We start from the raw sequence: 19,694 nt of genomic DNA, 5'->3' as shown, positions 1-19,694 counted from the left end.
AGGGTGGTAGACATGGTGGAGGGAACTGAGTGTTGATGGCTGGAGGATGGTAGACATGGTGGAGGGAACTGAGTGGTGATGGCTGCAGGGTGGTAGACATGGTAGAGTGAACTGAGTGGTGATGGCTGCAGGGTGGCAGACATGGTAGAGGAACTGAGTGGTGATGGCTGCAGGGTGGTAGACATGGTAGAGTGAACTGAGTGGTGATGGCTGGAGGATGGTAGACATGGTGGAGGGAACTGAGTGGTTATGGCTGGAGGATGGTAGACATGGTCGAGGGAACTGAGTGGTTATGGCTGGAGGATGGTAGACATGGTAGAGGGAACTGAGTGGTTATGGCTGGAGGATGGTAGACATGGTAGAGTGAACTGAGTGGTGATGGCTGCAGGGTGGTAGACATGGTAGAGGGAACTGAGTGGTGATGGCTGCAGGGTGGTAGACATGGTGGAGGGAACTGAGTGGTTATGGCTGGAGGATGGTAGACATGGTAGAGGGAACTGAGTGGTGATGTCTGCAGAGTGGTAGACATGGTGGAGGGAACTGAGTGGTGATGGCTGCAGGGTGGTAGACATGGTGGAGGGAACTGAGTGTTGATGGCTGGAGGATGGTAGACATGGTGGAGGGAACTGAGTGGTGATGGCTGCAGGGTGGTAGACATGGTGGAGAGAACTGAGTGGTGATGGCTGCAGGGTGGTAGACATGGTAGAGTGAACTGAGTGGAGATGGCTGCAGGGTGGCAGACATGGTAGAGGGAACTGAGTGGTGATGGCTGCAGGGTGGTAGACATGGTAGAGTGAACTGAGTGGTGATGGCTGGAGGATGGTAGACATGGTGGAGGGAACTGAGTGGTGATGGCTGGAGGATGGTGGAGGGAACTGAGTGGTGATGGCTGGAGGATGGTGGAGGGAACTGAGTGGTGATGTCTGGAGGATGGTAGACATGGTAGAGGGAACTGAGTGGTGATGGCTGGAGGATGGTAGACATGGTGGAGGGAACTGAGTGGTGATGGCTGGAGGATGGTAGAGGGAACTGAGTGGTGATGGCTGGAGGATGGTAGACATGGTAGAGGGAACTGAGTGGTGATGGCTGGAGGATGGTAGACATGGTGGAGGGAACTGAGTGGTGATGGCTGGAGGATGGTAGACATGGTGGAGGGAACTGAGTGGTGATGGCTGGAGGATGGTAGACATGGTAGAGTGAACTGAGTGGTGATGGCTGGAGGATGGTAGACATGGTAGAGGGAACTGAGTGGTGATGGCTGCAGGGTGGCAGACATGGTAGAGGGAACTGAGTGGTGATGGCTGCAGGGTGGTAGACATGGTGGAGGGAACTGAGTGGTGATGGCTGGAGGATGGTAGACATGGTGGAGGGAACTGAGTGGTGATGGCTGGAGGATGGTAGACATGGTAGAGGGAACTGAGTGGTGATGGCTGGAGGATGGTAGACATAGTAGAGGGAACTGAGTGGTGATGGCTGCAGGGTGGTAGACATGGTGGAGGGAACTGAGTGGTGATGGCCTTAACACCCCTATTTATTACACCTTCATAACATATTAGTTGTACAGAATTCTTTACGCACCCCATATTTCAATCTTAGACTACTCCAATCTCCTTTCAGTTTACACAGCACCCTTTTACCGTGTGTTGGAGCTGCCTAATGACTGGATCTATTTTCAGGAAACTAATCTATTCAGTTGTAATGGACAACAAAGTATTTTTCTGACTTATCAGAGAATTTGATACTTCAAGAGGCTCAGTTTCCTGAAATCGTGCCCTCTTCTATCAATTTAACATATTTTTATTGACTCAACATGTGTCTTCCACACTAATAGATTAAGAGGTGTCTATAGTGTTTATAAGGTAATCATCAACTGTAACCCATGAGCAAGAGAAACGCAATATATTATGTTAGCCACCCCTTTCATTTCACACTAGAATATTTTGTTGTTGAACACTTCACATGTGATCACATGTTTTCACGTGTTGTTTCATGTTATCATGTTACTTTACATGTTATCACATTTCATCACATTAACTTCACATGTGATCACATGAAAACATGAAATTCACGTGGTCTATCCCTAAGGGACCAAGCAGGCCAAGTACTATCCACACAAGTTGGGGAATATAAAATATTATCCACATTGTTTGGCTTGAGAACTAAATGCTGTCACATTATAAAGCCTACACTCTGGGCTTGGGGCACAGCGGTGCTGAAACCCATTGTTTCCCTGCAGACAGTTCAGGTTTCAGGAGTTCACGGTTTCTATCTAACATTATTTTTGGATTCTAGAGGAATTACCATAAAGACCCAGGATAATATACTGCCTGGCTAATAACTCCCCAATCGCTTTATGAGATCATCACAAGGGGAAGATCAGCACAGGCCCAGTCACTGCTACCGCCGTTTTCATTTCCTTAATGGAGACACAGTGACCCGGCAGTGTTTATGGGAACTTTTTCAAGGGAACATATTTATGCTCTCAACAAGACATAAATGCCAGCTGTGCAAATCATGTTACAGGCCCTCTCTGTTCTAACCTCCGCTATATCTTCACAGGCTGAGCTTTTCTCAAAGACCAGGTGTCATCACTGAGGCACCAATACATCTAACAGAAAGATGACAAGTCAATATATTATAGCCTGTCCTATATTAGTTTAGTACTGTAACTAAGATAACAACCTTCTGAGACATATTTTTAATTTAATTTTTAATTTCACCTTTATTTCACCTTTATTTAACCAGGTAGGCCAATTGAGAACAAGTCCTTATTTACAACTGCGACCTGGCCAAGATAAAGCAAAGCAGTGCGACAAAAACAACAACACAGAGTTACACATAAACAAATGTACAGTCTTTAACACAATATAAAAATATATGTACAGTGTGTGCAAATGTAGAAGATTAGGGAGGTAAGTCAATAAATAGACCATAGGGGTGAAATAATTACAATTTAGCATTAACTCTGGAGTGATAGATGTGCAATTTGTAAGTCGCTCTGGATAAGAGCGTCTGCTAAATGACTTAAATGTAAATGTAAATGATGTGCAGAAGATGATGTGCAAGTACAGATACTGGGGTGCAAAAGAGCAACCAGATAAATAACAATATGGGGATGAGGTAGTTGGGTGGGCTATTTATAGATTGGCTGTGTACAGGTACAGTGATCTGAGCAGTAAGCTGCTCTGACAGCTGATGCTTAAAGTTAGAGAGGGAGATATGAGTCTCCAGCTTCAGTGATTTTTGCAATTCGTTCCAGTCATTGGCAGCAGAGAACTGGAAGGAAAGGCAGCCAAACTAGGTGATGGCTTTGGGGATGACCAGTGAAATACACCTGCTGGAGTGTGTGCTACGGGTGGGTGTTTCTATGGTGACCAGTGAGCTGAAATAAGGCGGGTTTTACCTAGGAAATACTTATATTCAGCGGGCTTTACCTAGCAAAGACTTATAGATGACCTGGAGCCAGTGGGTTTGGCCACAAATATGTAGCGAGGGCCAGTCAACAAGAGCATACAGGTCGCAGTGGTGGGTAGTATATGGGGCTTTGGTGACAGAATGGATGGCACTGTGGTTAGACTACATCCAGTTTGCTCAGTAGAGTGTTGAAGGCTATTTTGTAAATGACATCGGCGAAGTCAAGGATCGGTAGGATAGTCAGTTTTACGAGAGTATGTTTGGCAGCATGAGTGAAGGAGGCTTTGTTGCGAAATAGGAAGCCGATTCTAGATTTAGTTTTGGATTGGAGATGCTTAATGTGAGTCTGGACGGAGAGTTTACAGTCTAACCAAACACCTAGGTATTTGTAGTTGTCCACATATTCTAAGTCCGAACCGTCCAGAGTAGTAATGCTAGTCGGGCGGGCGGGTGCGAGCAGCAATCGGTTGGAGAGAATGCGTTTAGTTTTACTAGCATTGAAAATGAGTTGGAGGCCATAGAAGGAGTGTTGTATGGCATTGATCTTGGTCTGCCTAGAGGTGGATCAGAAAATCACCAGCAGCAAGAGCGACATCATTGATAAATACAGAGAAAAGAGTCGGCCCGAGAATTGAACCCTGTGGCACTCCCATAGAGACTGCCAGAGGTCCGGACAACAGGCCCTCTGATTTGACACACTGAACTCTATCGGAGAAGTAGTTGGTGAACCAGGCGAGGTAGTCATTTGAGAAACCAAGGCTATTGAGTCTGCTTATAAGAATGTGGTGATTGACAGAGTCGAAAGGCTTGGCCAGGTCGATGAAGACGGCTGCACAGTACTATCTTTTATTGATGGAGGTTATGATATCGTTTAGGACCTTGAGTGTGGCTGAGGTGCACCCATGACCAGCTCGGAAACCAGATTACATAGTGCAGAAGGTATGGTGGGATTTGAAATGGTCGGTGATCTGTTTGTTAACTTGGCTTTCAAAGATTTTACAAAATCAGGGCAGGATGGATATAGCTCTATAAGAGTTTGGGTCTAGAGTGTCTCCCCGTTTGAAGAGGGGGATGACCACGGCAGATTTCCAATCTTTGGTGATCTCAGACTATACGAAAGAGAGGTTGAACAGGCTAGTAATAGGGGTTGCAATAATTAAGGCGGATCATTTTAGAAAAAGAGGGTCCAAATTGGACTTAGCTTAAGAGGCCCATCGGACAAATTCTTTGGCCACTGTATCTATTTTTCCAATTGGCTTGGACCCTTTCACCACCCTGCTGATTCACGACGACTGGTCTGCTGACGTTACAGCACGAGGGGGCTACAACTGACTTCTTCCGTCGCGACGTCCCTCCAAGGCCCTTCCGCTAGCTTGCTAGCCCCGGCCCACTAGCTGCCTGAATCGCTGTGTCTCCGGCCCGCCTGAGCCACTCACTGGACCCCTATGTTCACTCGGCTACGCATGCCTCTCCCTAATGTCAATATGCCTTGTCCATTGAGGTTTTGGTTAGTAATTATTGCCTAATTTCACTGTAGAGACTCTAGCCCTGCTCAACACGCCTTAGTTAACCCTTTAGTTCCACATCCCACACATGCAGTGACCTCACCTGGTTTAAATTATGTTTCTTGAGACAATATCTCTCTCATCGTTACTCAATGCATAGGTTTACCTCAACTGTATTCACATCCTACCATACCTTTGTCTGTACATTAGGCCTTGAATCTATTCTTCCACGCACAGAAACCTGCTCCTTTTACTCTCTGTTCCGAACGTACTAGACGACCAGTTCTTATAGCCTTTAGCTGTAACCTTATCCTACTCATCCTCTGTTCCTCTGGTGATGTAGAGGTTAATCCAGGCCCTGCAGTGCCTAGCTCCACTCCCACTCCCCAGGCGCTCTCATTTGTTGACTTCTGTAACCGTAAAAGTCTTGGTTTCATGAATGTTAACATTAGAAGCCTCCTCCCTAAGTTTGTTTTATTCTCTGCCTTAGCACACTCTGCCAACCCGGATGTCCTATCCGTGTCTGAATCCTGGCTTAGGAAGACCACCAAAAACCCTGACATTTCCATCCCTAACTGTAACATTTTCCGACAAGATAGAACTGCCAAAGGGGGCGGAGTTGCAATCTACTGCAGAGAGTGCCTGCAGTGTTCTGTCTTACTATTCAGGTCTGTGCCAAACAATTTGAGCTTCTACTTTAACAAATACACCTTTCCTGAAACAAGTCTCTCACCATTGCCACTTGCTATAGACCACCTTCTGCCCCCATCTGTGCCCTGGACACCATATGTGAATTGATTGCCCCCCATCTATCTTCAGAGCTTGTGCTGTTAGGTGACCTAAATGTTAGGTGACCTAAATCTATGCATTGAGTGATGATGAGAGGTTTTTGTCTCTCGAGGCACCATTTAAGCCAGGTGAGGTCACCGCATGTGTGGGGGGTGGGCTCTACAGTGAAATAAGACAATAATAAATTACCAAAACAGCAATAGACAAGGCATATTGACAGGGAGAGGCATGTGTAGCCGAGTGATCATAGGGTCTAATGAGCAGCAGTAGGTGAGTCAGGGAGTCGTTCGGTAGTCGCTACTATGCTAGGCGAGCTGGAGACACGCCGATTCAGACAGCTAGCGGGCTGGGGTTAGCAGATGGGCCTTCGGCGACGTCGCAATGGAAAAACCTGTTGAAACCACCTCGGACAATTACGTCGGCAGACCAGTCGTGATGGATTGGCAGGGCTCCGTGTTGGCAATAAAGGGTCCAGGCCAATTGGCAAAAGAGTTATTGTAGCCCAATAATTAGCTGGTAGACCTCTTCGGCTAGCCCAACTACCTCATCTGTACAAGTATCCTAACTCCTAACTACAAATAACAGTAGTGCTGAACCTGCTCATAATGAATTCCCGAAGGGACGACTTTATCCAGTACACTATGCTGCTGTCTGCATTTGCAGGTAAATTAGCTAAATCAGAGGCAGTCCATGTCCCAGAGCACAATGCAGGAGAATAATTCCAGATTATTTGGCACCAGTTAAATAGGCATGTTCACTATCAATACTAAAGCCAGTTACTCACTGCAAGCAGCCTACTTCTTTTGCAGCTCACTTAATCAATCAAATGAATCTGTTCTGAGTCAATCAGCATCTGTCCAGAGCAGAACATGAATGTTCACAGTAGAACATCGGGGACAGTTAGGAGTTAAATCCGCTGGAGATTTCAACCAGCCTATTCGAGCCGCAGCAACGATAATGGCACTTGCATGAAAAGTACCCTTTACTGTACTTGCAATAATGATCACAGATTTGCGTGTGTGGACTCTCCAGGCACTTTGGGCTGTAATTATGCAGCTGGAACAATAGCTGTGAAATATTTTGACATTATCGAAGTCCAATGTGATAAGAGATCATATAAAATCTGAATAAATATAAATAATAAATGTACTACATTTGGAGACGTGGGGTTTTCATGTCACCCCAGGATGCCTAAATCATCTTCCTGACACTGACTGAATCTGTGACAAATCTACCATCAAAACATTACAAGGGAGTGGATGGGGAACAGAAGTGCTTTGGATCCTGGCAGTGCTACAGCACTACAACCCACTATCACAAATTATCCTGAAATAGACACCAATTACTTGGGAAATTCATGACACACAAAAAGTAAAACATTTTGTGTCCACCACATTATACAGTATACAGTGCATTTTAATCACAGATAAAGGCAGTAGGTTACTTAAGACAGAAACGATAGGAGGGAGGTTTGTTTGGTGAGGATGGGTGGGCGCATAACGTGAATGTCTAGCAACCCAAACGGTGCGTTTTCAAATCACATGATGGACAACATTTTATCCACTTTGTAACTACTTACATTTTTTTTTACTACTTAGATAGCATGTTAGCTAACCCTTGAACTACTTAGCTAGCATGTTACCTAATACTAACCTTAACCCCTAACGCTAACCTTAACCACTAATCCTAACCTTAACCCCTAGCCTAGCTAACGTTAGCCACCTAGCTAAAGTTAGCCACAATAAATTGGAATTATGAAGAAAATTGTGGACTGGATTATAAAGAAGAAAATTGTGTGGTGGACACAATTTTTAAAAACTTTTTCATGTGCCTGTCACAAATGTCTAATTCACGATAATCTGTGATATGAAATCAGGTATTGAGCAAAGGTGAATATGACACTACAAGCACTTCAGTACCAGCACACACATGGTTATGGTGTATGTGATACAAGGATATGAGCACAGATTAAACTGGACAGAACACACAATGTCCTGGATGTAATGGAATATAGACTAGAGTAGAGAATGAATCTCAAGGACGTGCAGTGACTGGGCTGGATGGGCCACTGGCAGGGTGGTAATTGAATGCCAGCCTGCATGTGCTGAAGGTCACATCAGAGAACAGTGTGTGTGTGTGTGTGTGTGTGTGTGTGTGTGTGTGTGTGTGTGTGTGTGTGTGTGTGTGTGTGTGTGTGTGTGTGTGTGTGTGTGTGTGTGTGTGTGTGTGTGTGTGTGTGTGTGTGTGTGTGTGTGTGTGTGTGTGTGTGTGTGTGTGTGTGTGTGTGGCAATGAGGTGCAATGCAATGAGTGTAGTCAGGACACATGGATAGGAGTGCCTAGGCTGCACGTAGAGAAACAGCATGGATAGCTAACATGGACACTTACATACAGGGACACATACATTAATGACAGATGACCACCTCCTACACAGGCAGTGTGAGACAATGATATGAGTGAACCAACGTCATAGACTGACCAGAAGCTGTGTGACTCACTCTCAGTTACACCCACTGGCACCACATGGAGTCTGTCAAACCCAAGCTCAGCGTAGTACTACCAGACAGTCAGCCTCAGTAAAAATACTGGTGTTGAATAGAAGTCATCCCAGAACACACTGACAACCTAACATCAAAGTGTGACATACAAGTACAAAAGCCAATCCTATCCTCATTGAGCTACTTATCAAACAAACATTGTAATAGCTGCCCTATAAATAGCTTTCCTAAAGAAATCTGGATTTGTGGCACTAATACAAACAAATAAACCATATGAAAAGACAAACACAGACTGCAATCGAGAGGAATACATTACAGTGATAGTGATGCAGGGTGAGGCGGAAGGCAGGAAAGACAGACGGTGACAGAGCAAATGGGAGAGGAGAGACTTAATCACAACCTTTATAAATGGTAACATTATGTATTTGATCATGCAGGATCCTGGGCACCACAGAGTGGCATTGTAGTTGAATAAAGGAGAAGTCTAACATCACTGGAAAATGAATGAACCTTTAACCACTCTTCACAGAGAGGGAGACCTGAACAAAGATGAACAATAAGCACATATAGGTAACTGACAAAATAAAGGAAACACCTACATAAAGTGTTTTAATAGGGTGTTGGGCACCACGAGCCAGAAAAGCTTCAACAATGAGCTGACACCTTGGCATAGATTCTACAAGTTTCTGGAACTCTATTGGAGGGATGCGACGCCATTCTTCCACAAGAAATGCCATTATTTTGTGTTTTGATGACGGTGTTGGAAAACACTCTATCGGGCACCACTCCAGAATCTCCCGTAAGTGTTTAATTGGGTTGAGATCTGGTGACTGAGATGGCCATGGCATATGGTTCACATTGTTTTCATGCACATCAAACCATTCAGTTACCACTCGTGCCCCGTGGATGTCATCCTATGGGGGCATAGCTATGGTTGCCAGAATAATGGTCTGCCCACCATTTTTATACATGACCCTAAGAATGGTGGGATGTTAATTGCTTAATTATCTCAGGAACCACACCTGTGTGGAAGCACCCACTTTCAATATACTTTGTATCCCTCATTTACTCAAGTGTTTCCATTATTTTGGCAGTCACCTGTATGTCAAGTAGGTTACTTATCAACCTCTCCAAAATCTCTAACTGAGTACTGATATACGTAAAAGTGATGACAACAGAGGGAAAAAAATGCTCTTTCTTATTATCAGGAATAAGGCTGCAAAATTCCAGGAACATTCAATAGGTTCCCTGTTTTTGCCGAAATCCCGGTTGTTAGATTCCCCGGAATCAGGAGGGAATAAGTAGGAATTCCAGAATTCTTCAACCTGGATTTCTGGAAAACAAGGGAATTTATAGAAAATTCTGGGAATTTTGCAACCCTAAGCTGGAATCAGCCCTAAACTGGAATCAGCCCTAAACTGGAATCAGCCCTAAACTGGAATCCGCCCTAAACTGGAATCCGCCCTAAACTGGAATCCGCCCTAAACTGGAATCCGCCCTAAACTGGAATCAGCCCTAAACTGGAATCCGCCCTAAACTGGAATCCGCCCTAAACTGGAATCCGCCCTAAACTGGAATCCGCCCTAAACTGGAATCAGCCCTAAACTGGAATCAGCCCTAAACTGGAATCATCCCTAAACTGGAATCAGCCCTAAGCTGGAATCATCGCAGCCTCTCTCTCTCTACATTATGATTTAAAAAATACCCTTCATGACAGGGAACACATTATGCAGATTAGAAATCCTATACTTTACCTTCTACTCGATACCAGCTAGTGGGCCCTTCCTTCTATGCACAACATATGCTATTGAGCACAGCACACTCTCCTACATGAAAAGCAGCCTCATGAACACTACATCCTACACAGGGTGCCCACTACTACACAACACAGACAAGAGGCCATGTCACCGCAGGCGAGCTGCCTACTATCTCTGAAACACCAGTGGCATTCATCTGACAGACAGAGATCTGGGTGTCATATACATTTTAAAACACATCTTTAGCCTGACAGCCCAGTGGTGTGAGCCAGCCCAGGCTAGTCAGTCTCTCTCCCCTCCACTCTCTGGCCCTCTGTAGCTGCATGTCCCCCTCAGACAAGCACAGACCGATTAATGAAGGGCCCCAGCCCTCACTCAACAATGAACTGACACCTGCTTTTGCCTGGGCACTGGGCACAGAGAGGGAGTGTGAAACGGGCCAGGCGTGCCAGAGGCCCAAAGGCCAGCTCAACACTGTGAAGCACTGCCAGAGGCCCAAAGGCCAGCTCAACACTGTGAAGCACTGCCAGAGGCCCAAAGACCAGCTCAACACTGTGAAGTACTGCCAGAGGCCCAAAGGCCAGCTCAACACTGTGAAGCACTGCCAGAGGCCCAAAGGCCAGCTCAACACTGTGAAGCACTGCCAGAGGCCCAAAGGCCAGCTCAACACTGTGAAGCACTGCCAGAGGCCCAAAGACCAGCTCAACACTGTGAAGCACTGCCAGAGGCCCAAAGACCAGCTCAACACTGTGAAGTACTGCCAGAGGCCCAAAGACCAGCTCAACACTGAAGAACTGCTAGAGGCCCAAAGGCCAGCTCAACACTGTGAAGCACTGCCAGAGGCCCAAAGGCCAGCTCAACACTGTGAAGCACTGCCATAGGCCCAAAGGCCAGCTCAACACTGTGAAGCACTGCCAGAGGCCCAAAGACCAGCTCAACACTTTGAAGTACTGCCAGAGGCCCAAAGACCAGCTCAACACTGTGAAGCACTGCCAGAGGCCCAAAGGCCAGCTCAACACTGTGAAGCACTGCCAGAGGCCCAAAGGCCAGCTTAACACTGTGAAGTACTGCCAGAGGCCCAAAGACCAGCTTAACACTGTGAAGCACTGCCAGAGGCCCAAAGGACAGCTCAACACTGTGAAGCACTGCCAGAGGCCCAAAGACCAGCTTAACAATGTGAAGCACTGCCAGAGGCCCAAAGGCCAGCTCAACACTGTGAAGCACTGCCAGAGGCCCAAAGACCAGCTTAACACTGTGAAGCACTGCCAGAGGCCCAAAGGCCAGCTCAACACTGTGAAGCACTGCCAGAGGCCCAAAGACCAGCTCAACACTGTGAAGCACTGCCAGAGGCCCAAAGGCCAGCTTAACACTGTGAAGCACTGCCAGAGGTGCCCCTTACAGGAAATCAGGATATACGGATGGTGGTTGTAAGTCACTGACATTTCCCCCATGCTAACACGGATCGAGTCACATAGACTCAACTTCCTTCCTTTTTTAAACTAGTAGATTCTTCAGTCATAATAACCTTGATGATTTACATCAAGAAGCATGCTTATTAGCACTTTCATAAGGCTTGTCTAATTGCAGTTGGTTATGGAAAATTATGTTTATTCAACATCGATAAATCAAAGAAATTGCACTGCCCTCAAGAACAAGTGTGAGTGATGGAATCTGCTCAATAAATGTCTCTTTAATTTCTCTCTCTGTGTCTACCCTCTCTCTCTGTCTCTACACTCTCTCTCCCTGTCTCTACCCTCTCTCTGTCTCCACTCTCTCTCTCTGTCTCTACCCTCTGTCTCTGTCTCTACCCTCTCTCTCTCTGTCTCTACCCTCTCTCTGTCTCTACCCTCTCTCTCTGTGTCTCTACCCTCTCTCTCTCTGTCTCTACCCTCTCTCTGTCTCTACCCTCTCTCTCTGTTTCTCTACCCTCTCTCTCTGTGTCTCTACCCTCTCTCTCTGTGTCTCTACCCTCTCTCTCTCTGTGTCTCTACCCTCTCTCTCTCTGTGTCTCTACCCTCTCTCTCTGTGTCTCTACCCTCTCTCTCTGTCTCTCTACCCTCTCTCTCTCTCTCTACCCTATATATCTCTCTCTCTCCCCTCTCTCTCTACCCTCTCTCTCTCTCTCTCTCTCTCTCTCTCTACCCTCTCTCTCTCTCTACCCTCTCTCTCTCTCTCTACCCTCTCTCTCTGTGTCTCTAACCTCTCTCTCTCTCTCTGTCTCTAACCTCTCTCTCTGTCTCTAACCTCTCTCTCTGTCTCTAACCTCTCTCTCTGTCTCTAACCTCTCTCTCTGTCTCTAACCTCTCTGTCTCTACCCTCTCTCTGTCTCTACCCTCTCTCTGTCTCTACCCTCTTTCTCTGTCTCTAACCTCTCTGTCTCTACCCTCTCTCTGTCTCTACCCTCTCTCTCTAACCTCTCTCTCTCTCTCTACCCTCTCTCTCTGTGTCTCTAACCTCTCTCTCTGTCTCTAACCTCTCTCTCTGTCTCTAATCTCTCTCTCTGTCTCTACCCTCTCTCTCTCTGTCTCTACCCTCTCTCTCTCTGTCTCTACCCTCTCTCTGTGTCTCTACCCTCTCTCTCTGTGTGTCTCTACCCTCTCTCTCTCTCTGTGTCTCTACCCTCTCTCTCTCTGTCTCTACCCTCTCTCTCTGTCTCTACCCTCTCTCTCTCTCTGTCTCTACCCTCTCTCTCTCTGTCTCTACCCTCTCTCTCTGTGTCTCTACCCTCTCTCTCTGTGTCTCTACCCTCTCTCTGTGTCTCTACCCTCTTTCTCTCTCTGTCTCTACCCTCTCTCTCTCTCTCTCTGCCTCTACCCTCTCTCTCTGTCTCTACCTCTACCCTCTCTCTCTGTCTCTAGCCTCTCTCTCTCTCTCTCTACCCTCTCTCTCTGTCTCTACCTCTACCCTCTCTCTCTGTCTCTAGCCTCTCTCTCTCTCTCTACCCTCTCTCTCTGTCTCTACCTCTACCCTCTCTCTCTGTCTCTAGCCTCTCTCTCTCTCTCTCTACCCTCTCTCTCTCTGTCTATACCCTCTCTCTCGCTGTCTCTACCCTCTCTCTCTCTGTGTCTCTACCCTCTCTCTCTCTGTGTCTCTACCCTCTCTCTCTCTGTCTCTACCCTCTCTCTCTGTGTCTCTACCCTCTCTCTCTCTGTCTCTACCCTCTCTCTCTCTGTCTCTACCCTCTCTCTCTGTCTCTACCCTCTCTCTCTGTCTCTACCCTCTCTCTCTGTCTCTACCCTCTCTCTTTACCCTCTCTTTCTCTCTCTCTACCCTCTCACTCTGCCACACTCAGTCTCACTCACTATGTCAATAACACTACATTACATCTCTTAAATTCTGCTGAGATGAATAATATGACTGTTCTTTTTCCCTATTTAAATCTTTGGAACCTCCCTGTTCAATGATGGAATCATTTTTCCTCTTGACTGCCTGAGCGGTGCATGCGGTTTTACTGCCCCTAGGATTCTCGTGGGACTCATGAGACCCTTCCCTTTTTCCACATTTTGTTACATTACAGCCTTATTACATGTATTTTTCCCCCTGTCAATCTGCATAATAACCCATAACGACAAAGCGAAAACAGGTTGTTAGATTGATGAGGAAAAAAACAATTTCATCCATTTTAGAATAAGGCTGTAATGTAACAAAATGTGGAAAAAGTCAAGGGGTCTGAATACTTTTTGAAGGCTCTGTATATTTCAAATATATATGGGGGATTGGAAATGATGCAGACAATTACATTGATAGAAGCCACAATCTATTTCCAATATTAAAGCTGATCCACCTCCTAAAAAATAAAATTAAGAAAAGAGGACTGGGGGGTTCAATCAGGCCTGTTCCTCATACTGGCTTTCCCAGAATGCTCCAGGCTTTGTTTGCAGGGAGATTCCACTGGGAGCGAACTGGCCGAGGCGAGAGGAGTGGTTGCAGCAGAAAGAGCTGGCACATGCCCAGTGCTGTGCTGGCAGAAGTCTGCCTTCCACAGCTTGAGCACAGGGCTTTCTCTAGGCTGGGTTTACAAGCTTTCCTCCCATGATTGGGAGAGTAAATAGAGCATATGCCTGACAGTGAATGAGTGAGGGTATAGGTTGTGTGTCCGAGTGAATGTGGTCTCCCGAGTGGCGCAGCGGTCTAAGGCACTGCTTCTCAGTGCAAGAGGCGTCACTACAGACACCCTGGTTTGAATCCAGGCTGTATCACAACCGGCCATGATTGGGAGTCCCATAGGGTGCTTCACATTTGGCCTAACATTGCCCTGACTTTGGCCGGTGTAGGCTGTCATTGTACATGAGAATTTGTTCTTAACTGACTCGCCTAGTTAAATAAATAGAAAAAGAATGCATGTGAGTGAGGTATCTGTAGGAGTGCTATAGACGAGTGAATGACATCAGAGAACGGTAGAACGGTTGAATGAGTGAAAGAGAAGAGACTAGATGTGGGACTGACTGTATCCTTCTCTCAGGCAGGGGAAAGCAGTAATGGTACAGTAGGATGAAACACATAGTGCCAGAGACTGTGAATGGAGTCATTTCCTTTTAAACTTGAGTCAATTCAGGAGATAAATTCAAATGTAATTAATGCCCATAGTTTGTTACAGGGATCATTTTTTCTGAATTAATTTTCTGAATTGATTGGAAATGGAAATGGATTGACCCCAACCTTGCTAGGGGCACTACCCTCTACCCTGACATCTTACTTCATCAACCAACATGCCTAACACAGAGATAGCAAAAGCAACAGGCAAAGGATGCAGACATCCTTAGAAAGTATACCAATTGTATTAATATTTCTCCACAAAAGCTGTTTAAACTAATATTTACATAGGTGGTTTTCAGATTTGTACAATCACATTTCAGCGGTTGACATTTCTCTAAAACAGTTTTTATGCAATAATAAATCCTAACCCTAACCATTGAGGCCTAAACCAACAGAGTAACAACAACATGCATGGCAGGATTCAAAAGTAAAACCAACATTGTATAGCCACTGGTAATACCTATTTCAGGGTTGGAACAGACAACCCTGAATGTGACCACTACATGAGAGACCAGGGCAGGTATTTCATTATCAAAGAAAAAGCAAGAAAGGAAATAATAATGTATGTTTTGACTAAACTCAAATCTAATTATGTTTCATATATAAAACACTCTTTATATTGTGTCGAACCCCTGGCCCTCACAAATCATACAAATTAACAATTCTAATCCTCAGTTGTCAAACGAGACAGAAAGCAGAGTAATTTTAGACAGAGGATGAGGGGTCATTGAGCTCAGTCATCATCACGTGACAGCTGGAGAAATCACTCCCCCATCTGGACACTATTGGAAGAGCAAGGTTAAATCAGTCCATGGGTCAACACAGTGTTTTCATTCAAATGTGAACAAACTTGCATAATTGATATTGTAAATGTTAAACATTCCTTGCTCTGCTCCAGACCATTTGGTAAACACCTCTGATGGCCACTGCACCCTTCACAACGCCCCTATCCACATCGACTGGACCGCAGTGGAGAAGGTGAAAAGCTTCAAGTTCCTCGGCGTACACATCACCAATGATCTGAAATGGTCCACCCACACAGACAGTGTGGTGAAGGAGGCTGAAGAAATTTGGCTTGGCCCCTAAGACCCTCACAAACTTTTACAGATGCACAATTGAGAGCATCCTGTTGGGCTGGATCACCCACCGCCTGGTACGGCAACTGCACCGCCCGCCACCACAGGGCTCTCCAGAGGGTAGTGAGGTCTGCCCAACACATCTCCGGGGCACACTGCATGCCCTCCATAACACCTACAGCACCCGAAGTCACAGGAAGGCCAAAAAGATCATCAAGGACATCAACCACCCGAGCCACAGTCTGTTCACCCCGCTTTCATCCAGAAGGCGAGGTCAGTACAGGTGCATCAAAGCTGGGACCGAGAGACTGAAAAACAGCTTCTATCTCAAGGCCATCAGAATGTTAAATAGCCATCACTAGCCGGCTACCACCCGGTTACTCAACCCTGCACCTTAGAGGCTGCTGCCCTGTATACATAGACATGGAATCACTGGTCACTTTAATAATAAATAATAATAATAAAGTTTACATACTGCTTTACTCATTTCATATGTATATACTGTATTCTATTCTACTGTATTTTAGTCAAAGCCACTCCGACATTGCTCATCTTAATATTTATATATTTTTTAACTCCATTCTTTTACTGTAGATTTGTGTGTATTGTTGTGAATTGTTAGATATTACTGCACTGTTGGAGCTAGGAACACAAGCATTTCCCTACACCCGCAATAACATATCCTAAATATGTGTATGTGACCAATGCAATTTGATTAGATTTGATTTGAATTGTCAGTTACTGACACATCACACACAGCAGTTACATACCCCCTGAAATTGAATTTAAACAGACAATATTCATAACATTAAATGAATACATTCATGCACATACAAATTCCAATGTTATGTGACAATATTTCTGCATTTCGTGACGAGATACTTTCCCATATTGGAAACTCGTGTAGCGTCACACCCCTTTGGGGGAAATGATCACATTTGAGACTGCTGACACCTCTACTGATCATGACTGATTTTTTTCTAAAGCAAATAACAGAACAAAATGTATTTTTGGCCTTTTATCTGACACATCTGAAACACATGCTCCTGGCTGTATAGGCTACTATCACCGACCATAGCACGATGTACTTACAGTACAGACAGTAATATGCTCGTAGTATTTCTCTGCTCAAATAATGGAGCAATTATTTTGTACAGAATTATGCAATATTATGTCTCACATCTTTCCTTTCAAATGTGAGATTTTACTCTTAAGGCTGTATTACATAATTACATAATGACATGATAAGGAGTAGGCTAATATTTAACTAAATTATTTAGAAAAAAAACAATTAACCAAGGCACAACTTTCACGTGACTAGAGGAAATGCAGCCATTTAAATCAATGAAATACAGCTATTGCGTTAATCTACCAATATAGAATGAGCATGCTATGCAAAGGCCAGCGGCAAACCCACATGCAGTTGCTCAAAATCATATATTATGGGCGGCACAAAATATATTGCACTTCAACTCACCTTGAGCGGCCGTTCCTCTGGTGCTGAAAACACTTGCTATCAAAGTGGCCACATACCAAATCATAGTACTATTGCCGACCAGCTATTACCACGCAAAGTGCCCCGTTCAACGAATCTTTCATATTCGACATTGCACAGCGCGCGCTCTTATCGATGCCTTTTTATTCATATTCTATGCACTTTCCTCTCGGCGATTCCCTTCATCCCTTCCCTCCCCCGTCCTTCCGTCCGCATCCTCTCCCGAAGAGACAGAGCACCTGCACCGCCGCGATTGTAGTTGACGGAACTGTTTTACGAGCGCATAGTGAAACCAAGTTTGATATTTTACCCAAAAGCTCCGCCTTTTCTTTCTTTGGATTGGTTGCTGATAGAGGATTTGGGGCGTGTATTGGTTATTTTTCCGCCCCTTACTATACGAATGACAGGAGAACATACGCGTACCAATTCAAGGTGAGTTGAAGCGTGCCGTAGTAGTAGAACCGCAGTATCATGCGCATTGACAGAGAGCCGAGTCCGCATCTTTAAACGCCTGCCTTGAAGTATTCCTTAACAAGTGCCACCATCATTGTTAAATACTGACCAGTCTATTGAGAGCCTTTGAACATGCATTCATTATTCATGTCAATGTTGGCATATCTATTCATGCTGCGAGCTATGATGGTGATGCGCAAGAGCCATGATGTCTGTGCGGTGCCTGAGTCTCTCCTCTGTCTGTCGCTCATTCACAGCCTCGAGCAGTGGTCATGTCGCTGTCACCGGGTTAAAACGTTCCTTTTCTGCTACTACAACCTCAGCTAATGTGTTGGGTGTGGCGACAGATGCCAACATTGTTTTACCCCTGTTTATTCGAGGACGGCAGGGAGGTTGCCTTGTCAGCTACTGCTCCCAATCCATCTGTAGCCTAGCTACAGCTGGCATAGCGTTGAAACCGTATCCGCACGCTTATTTTACATCTCCATTCAGTGGAAATGTGGAGAGATATGAAGATACACTTTTTCCAAACACTGCACATGACATAAACAAATAAAAATGACAGAAATGTTTTTTTTATATATACATCAGAAAAATAATCTGAATCTAATGTACTTCTCCATCAATTCAAAATGGTGTTATTTTCCTCTCCATATATGGATAAAAGCAGTTTATATGGTTTTCTGTATCTTTAAGGTACTTCCTCTGTCTTATTTCAGTGAATGATAGGCTTAATATTGCACATGTAGTTTCCTCAGCTAAATGATAGCAATTCAGAAAGTGTGGCGTTAAAGGTGTCAGCTCCTGCTTATCATGACACACAACGCAATTGTTTCACTGACTACTCCACAGAATTATGGACACATACAGTGCATTCAGAAAGTATTCAGATCCCTTGACTTTTTCCACACTTTGTCAGGTTACAGCCTTATCCTGCCATCCAGGACCTCTATACCAGGCGGTGTCAGAGGAAGACCCTAAAAATTGTTAGACTCCAGCCACCCTAGTCGTAGACTGTTCTCTCTGCTACCGCATGGCAAGCGGTACCGGAGCGCCATTTCTAGGTCCAAGAGGCCCCTAAACAACTTCTACCCCCATGCCTTAAGACTCCCCCCCCCACACACACGTTCTGGAAGTCTTCTGCTACTCTCTGTTATTATCTATGCATAGTCACTTTAACAACTCTACCTACATGTCCATATTACCTCAATTACCTCGACACCGGTGCGCCCCACACTGACATTGACTTTATACCGGTGCCCCCTGTATATATTGTTATTTACTGCTGCTCTTTAATTATTTGTTATTCTTATCTCTTACGTTTTTTTAGGTATTTTCTTAAAACTGCATTGTTGGTTAGGAGCTTGTAAGTAAGTATTTCACTGTAAGGTCTACACCTATTGTATTCGGCGCATGTGACAAATACAATTTGATTTGATTCTAAAATTGATTAAAAAGTTGTTTTCCCATCAATCGGCACACAATACACAATAATTACAAAGCAAAAACAGGTTTTTAGACATTTTTGCAAATGTATATATAAATAAAATATGATAACTGCACTCTAAATACTCTACCTGAGAAATAAATAGCATTTAGGGACAAAATTGAGACTAATGTTGATTGGACTGTATCCTATACCACCAACCATAAGCCATTCAGGAGTTTAGAAAGACATTGCAAGGCAATGACAGTGACATTTTCCAGGCTTTGTAGAGAGAGTTGGGCTACAGTACGGTAAACAACTCCAATTAGAAGTGATTCATGTGACGCCCTGTTGAGGCACATGCAATGTATTGGGTTGTGAAACTCAGAGCAATCAAAACAAGTTCACTGGGTACAGTTTGAGCAAACTGCTGTCTGGTTCACAGCATTCATTATCCCCGCTGATGATTTTCTCATGGGCTCATCCTGTTGTCGTACCAGGGGAAACATTTAGCCACACAATAGACAACTGTGTATCCGAGACAATATGAAACATTGCCTGGAGGACCAGCAGTATTGTAATAGAGGTCTCTGCCCTGGAAGGGTGATGGACTGGTGAATGTAAAATGCCAGTGCCAAACATATTTCTATGGTGCCAACACTCCACATACTTTCACGACTGGATGGATATCACGTTTGACTATGTTGGGAGCTTTGGGTAACACTTTTCTTTTTTAAATCATGGTC

General features: G+C 44.9%; 1 protein-coding gene across 6 annotated transcripts in view; it reads right to left on the bottom strand.

The window, feature by feature from the left end:
• LOC118359962 (protein turtle homolog B-like) overlaps positions 1-17,419 on the bottom strand; it is a 78,409-nt gene extending 60,990 nt beyond the window's left edge. For 2 of the 6 annotated variants that reach the window (XR_008137851.1, XM_052519904.1), the window contains exon 1: positions 17,052-17,419. Coding sequence is in view for 5 of the 6 variants with exons in the window: in XM_052519904.1 (XP_052375864.1) it covers positions 17,052-17,115 (64 nt within the window). In the remaining variant the exon portion in view is untranslated. The remainder of the gene's footprint in view (positions 1-17,051) is intronic. The other 4 variants (XM_052519868.1, XM_052519890.1, XM_035738959.2 and 1 more) reach the window with 3 other exon arrangements.
• Positions 17,420-19,694: the final 2,275 nt, after the last annotated feature.

Source organism: Oncorhynchus keta, chromosome 1 (assembly GCF_023373465.1).
Source record: "Oncorhynchus keta strain PuntledgeMale-10-30-2019 chromosome 1, Oket_V2, whole genome shotgun sequence".
NCBI lineage: Eukaryota > Metazoa > Chordata > Actinopteri > Salmoniformes > Salmonidae > Oncorhynchus > Oncorhynchus keta.
Note: the sequence above shows the minus strand (reverse complement) of the source record. Positions and strands in the feature narration are given on the sequence as shown.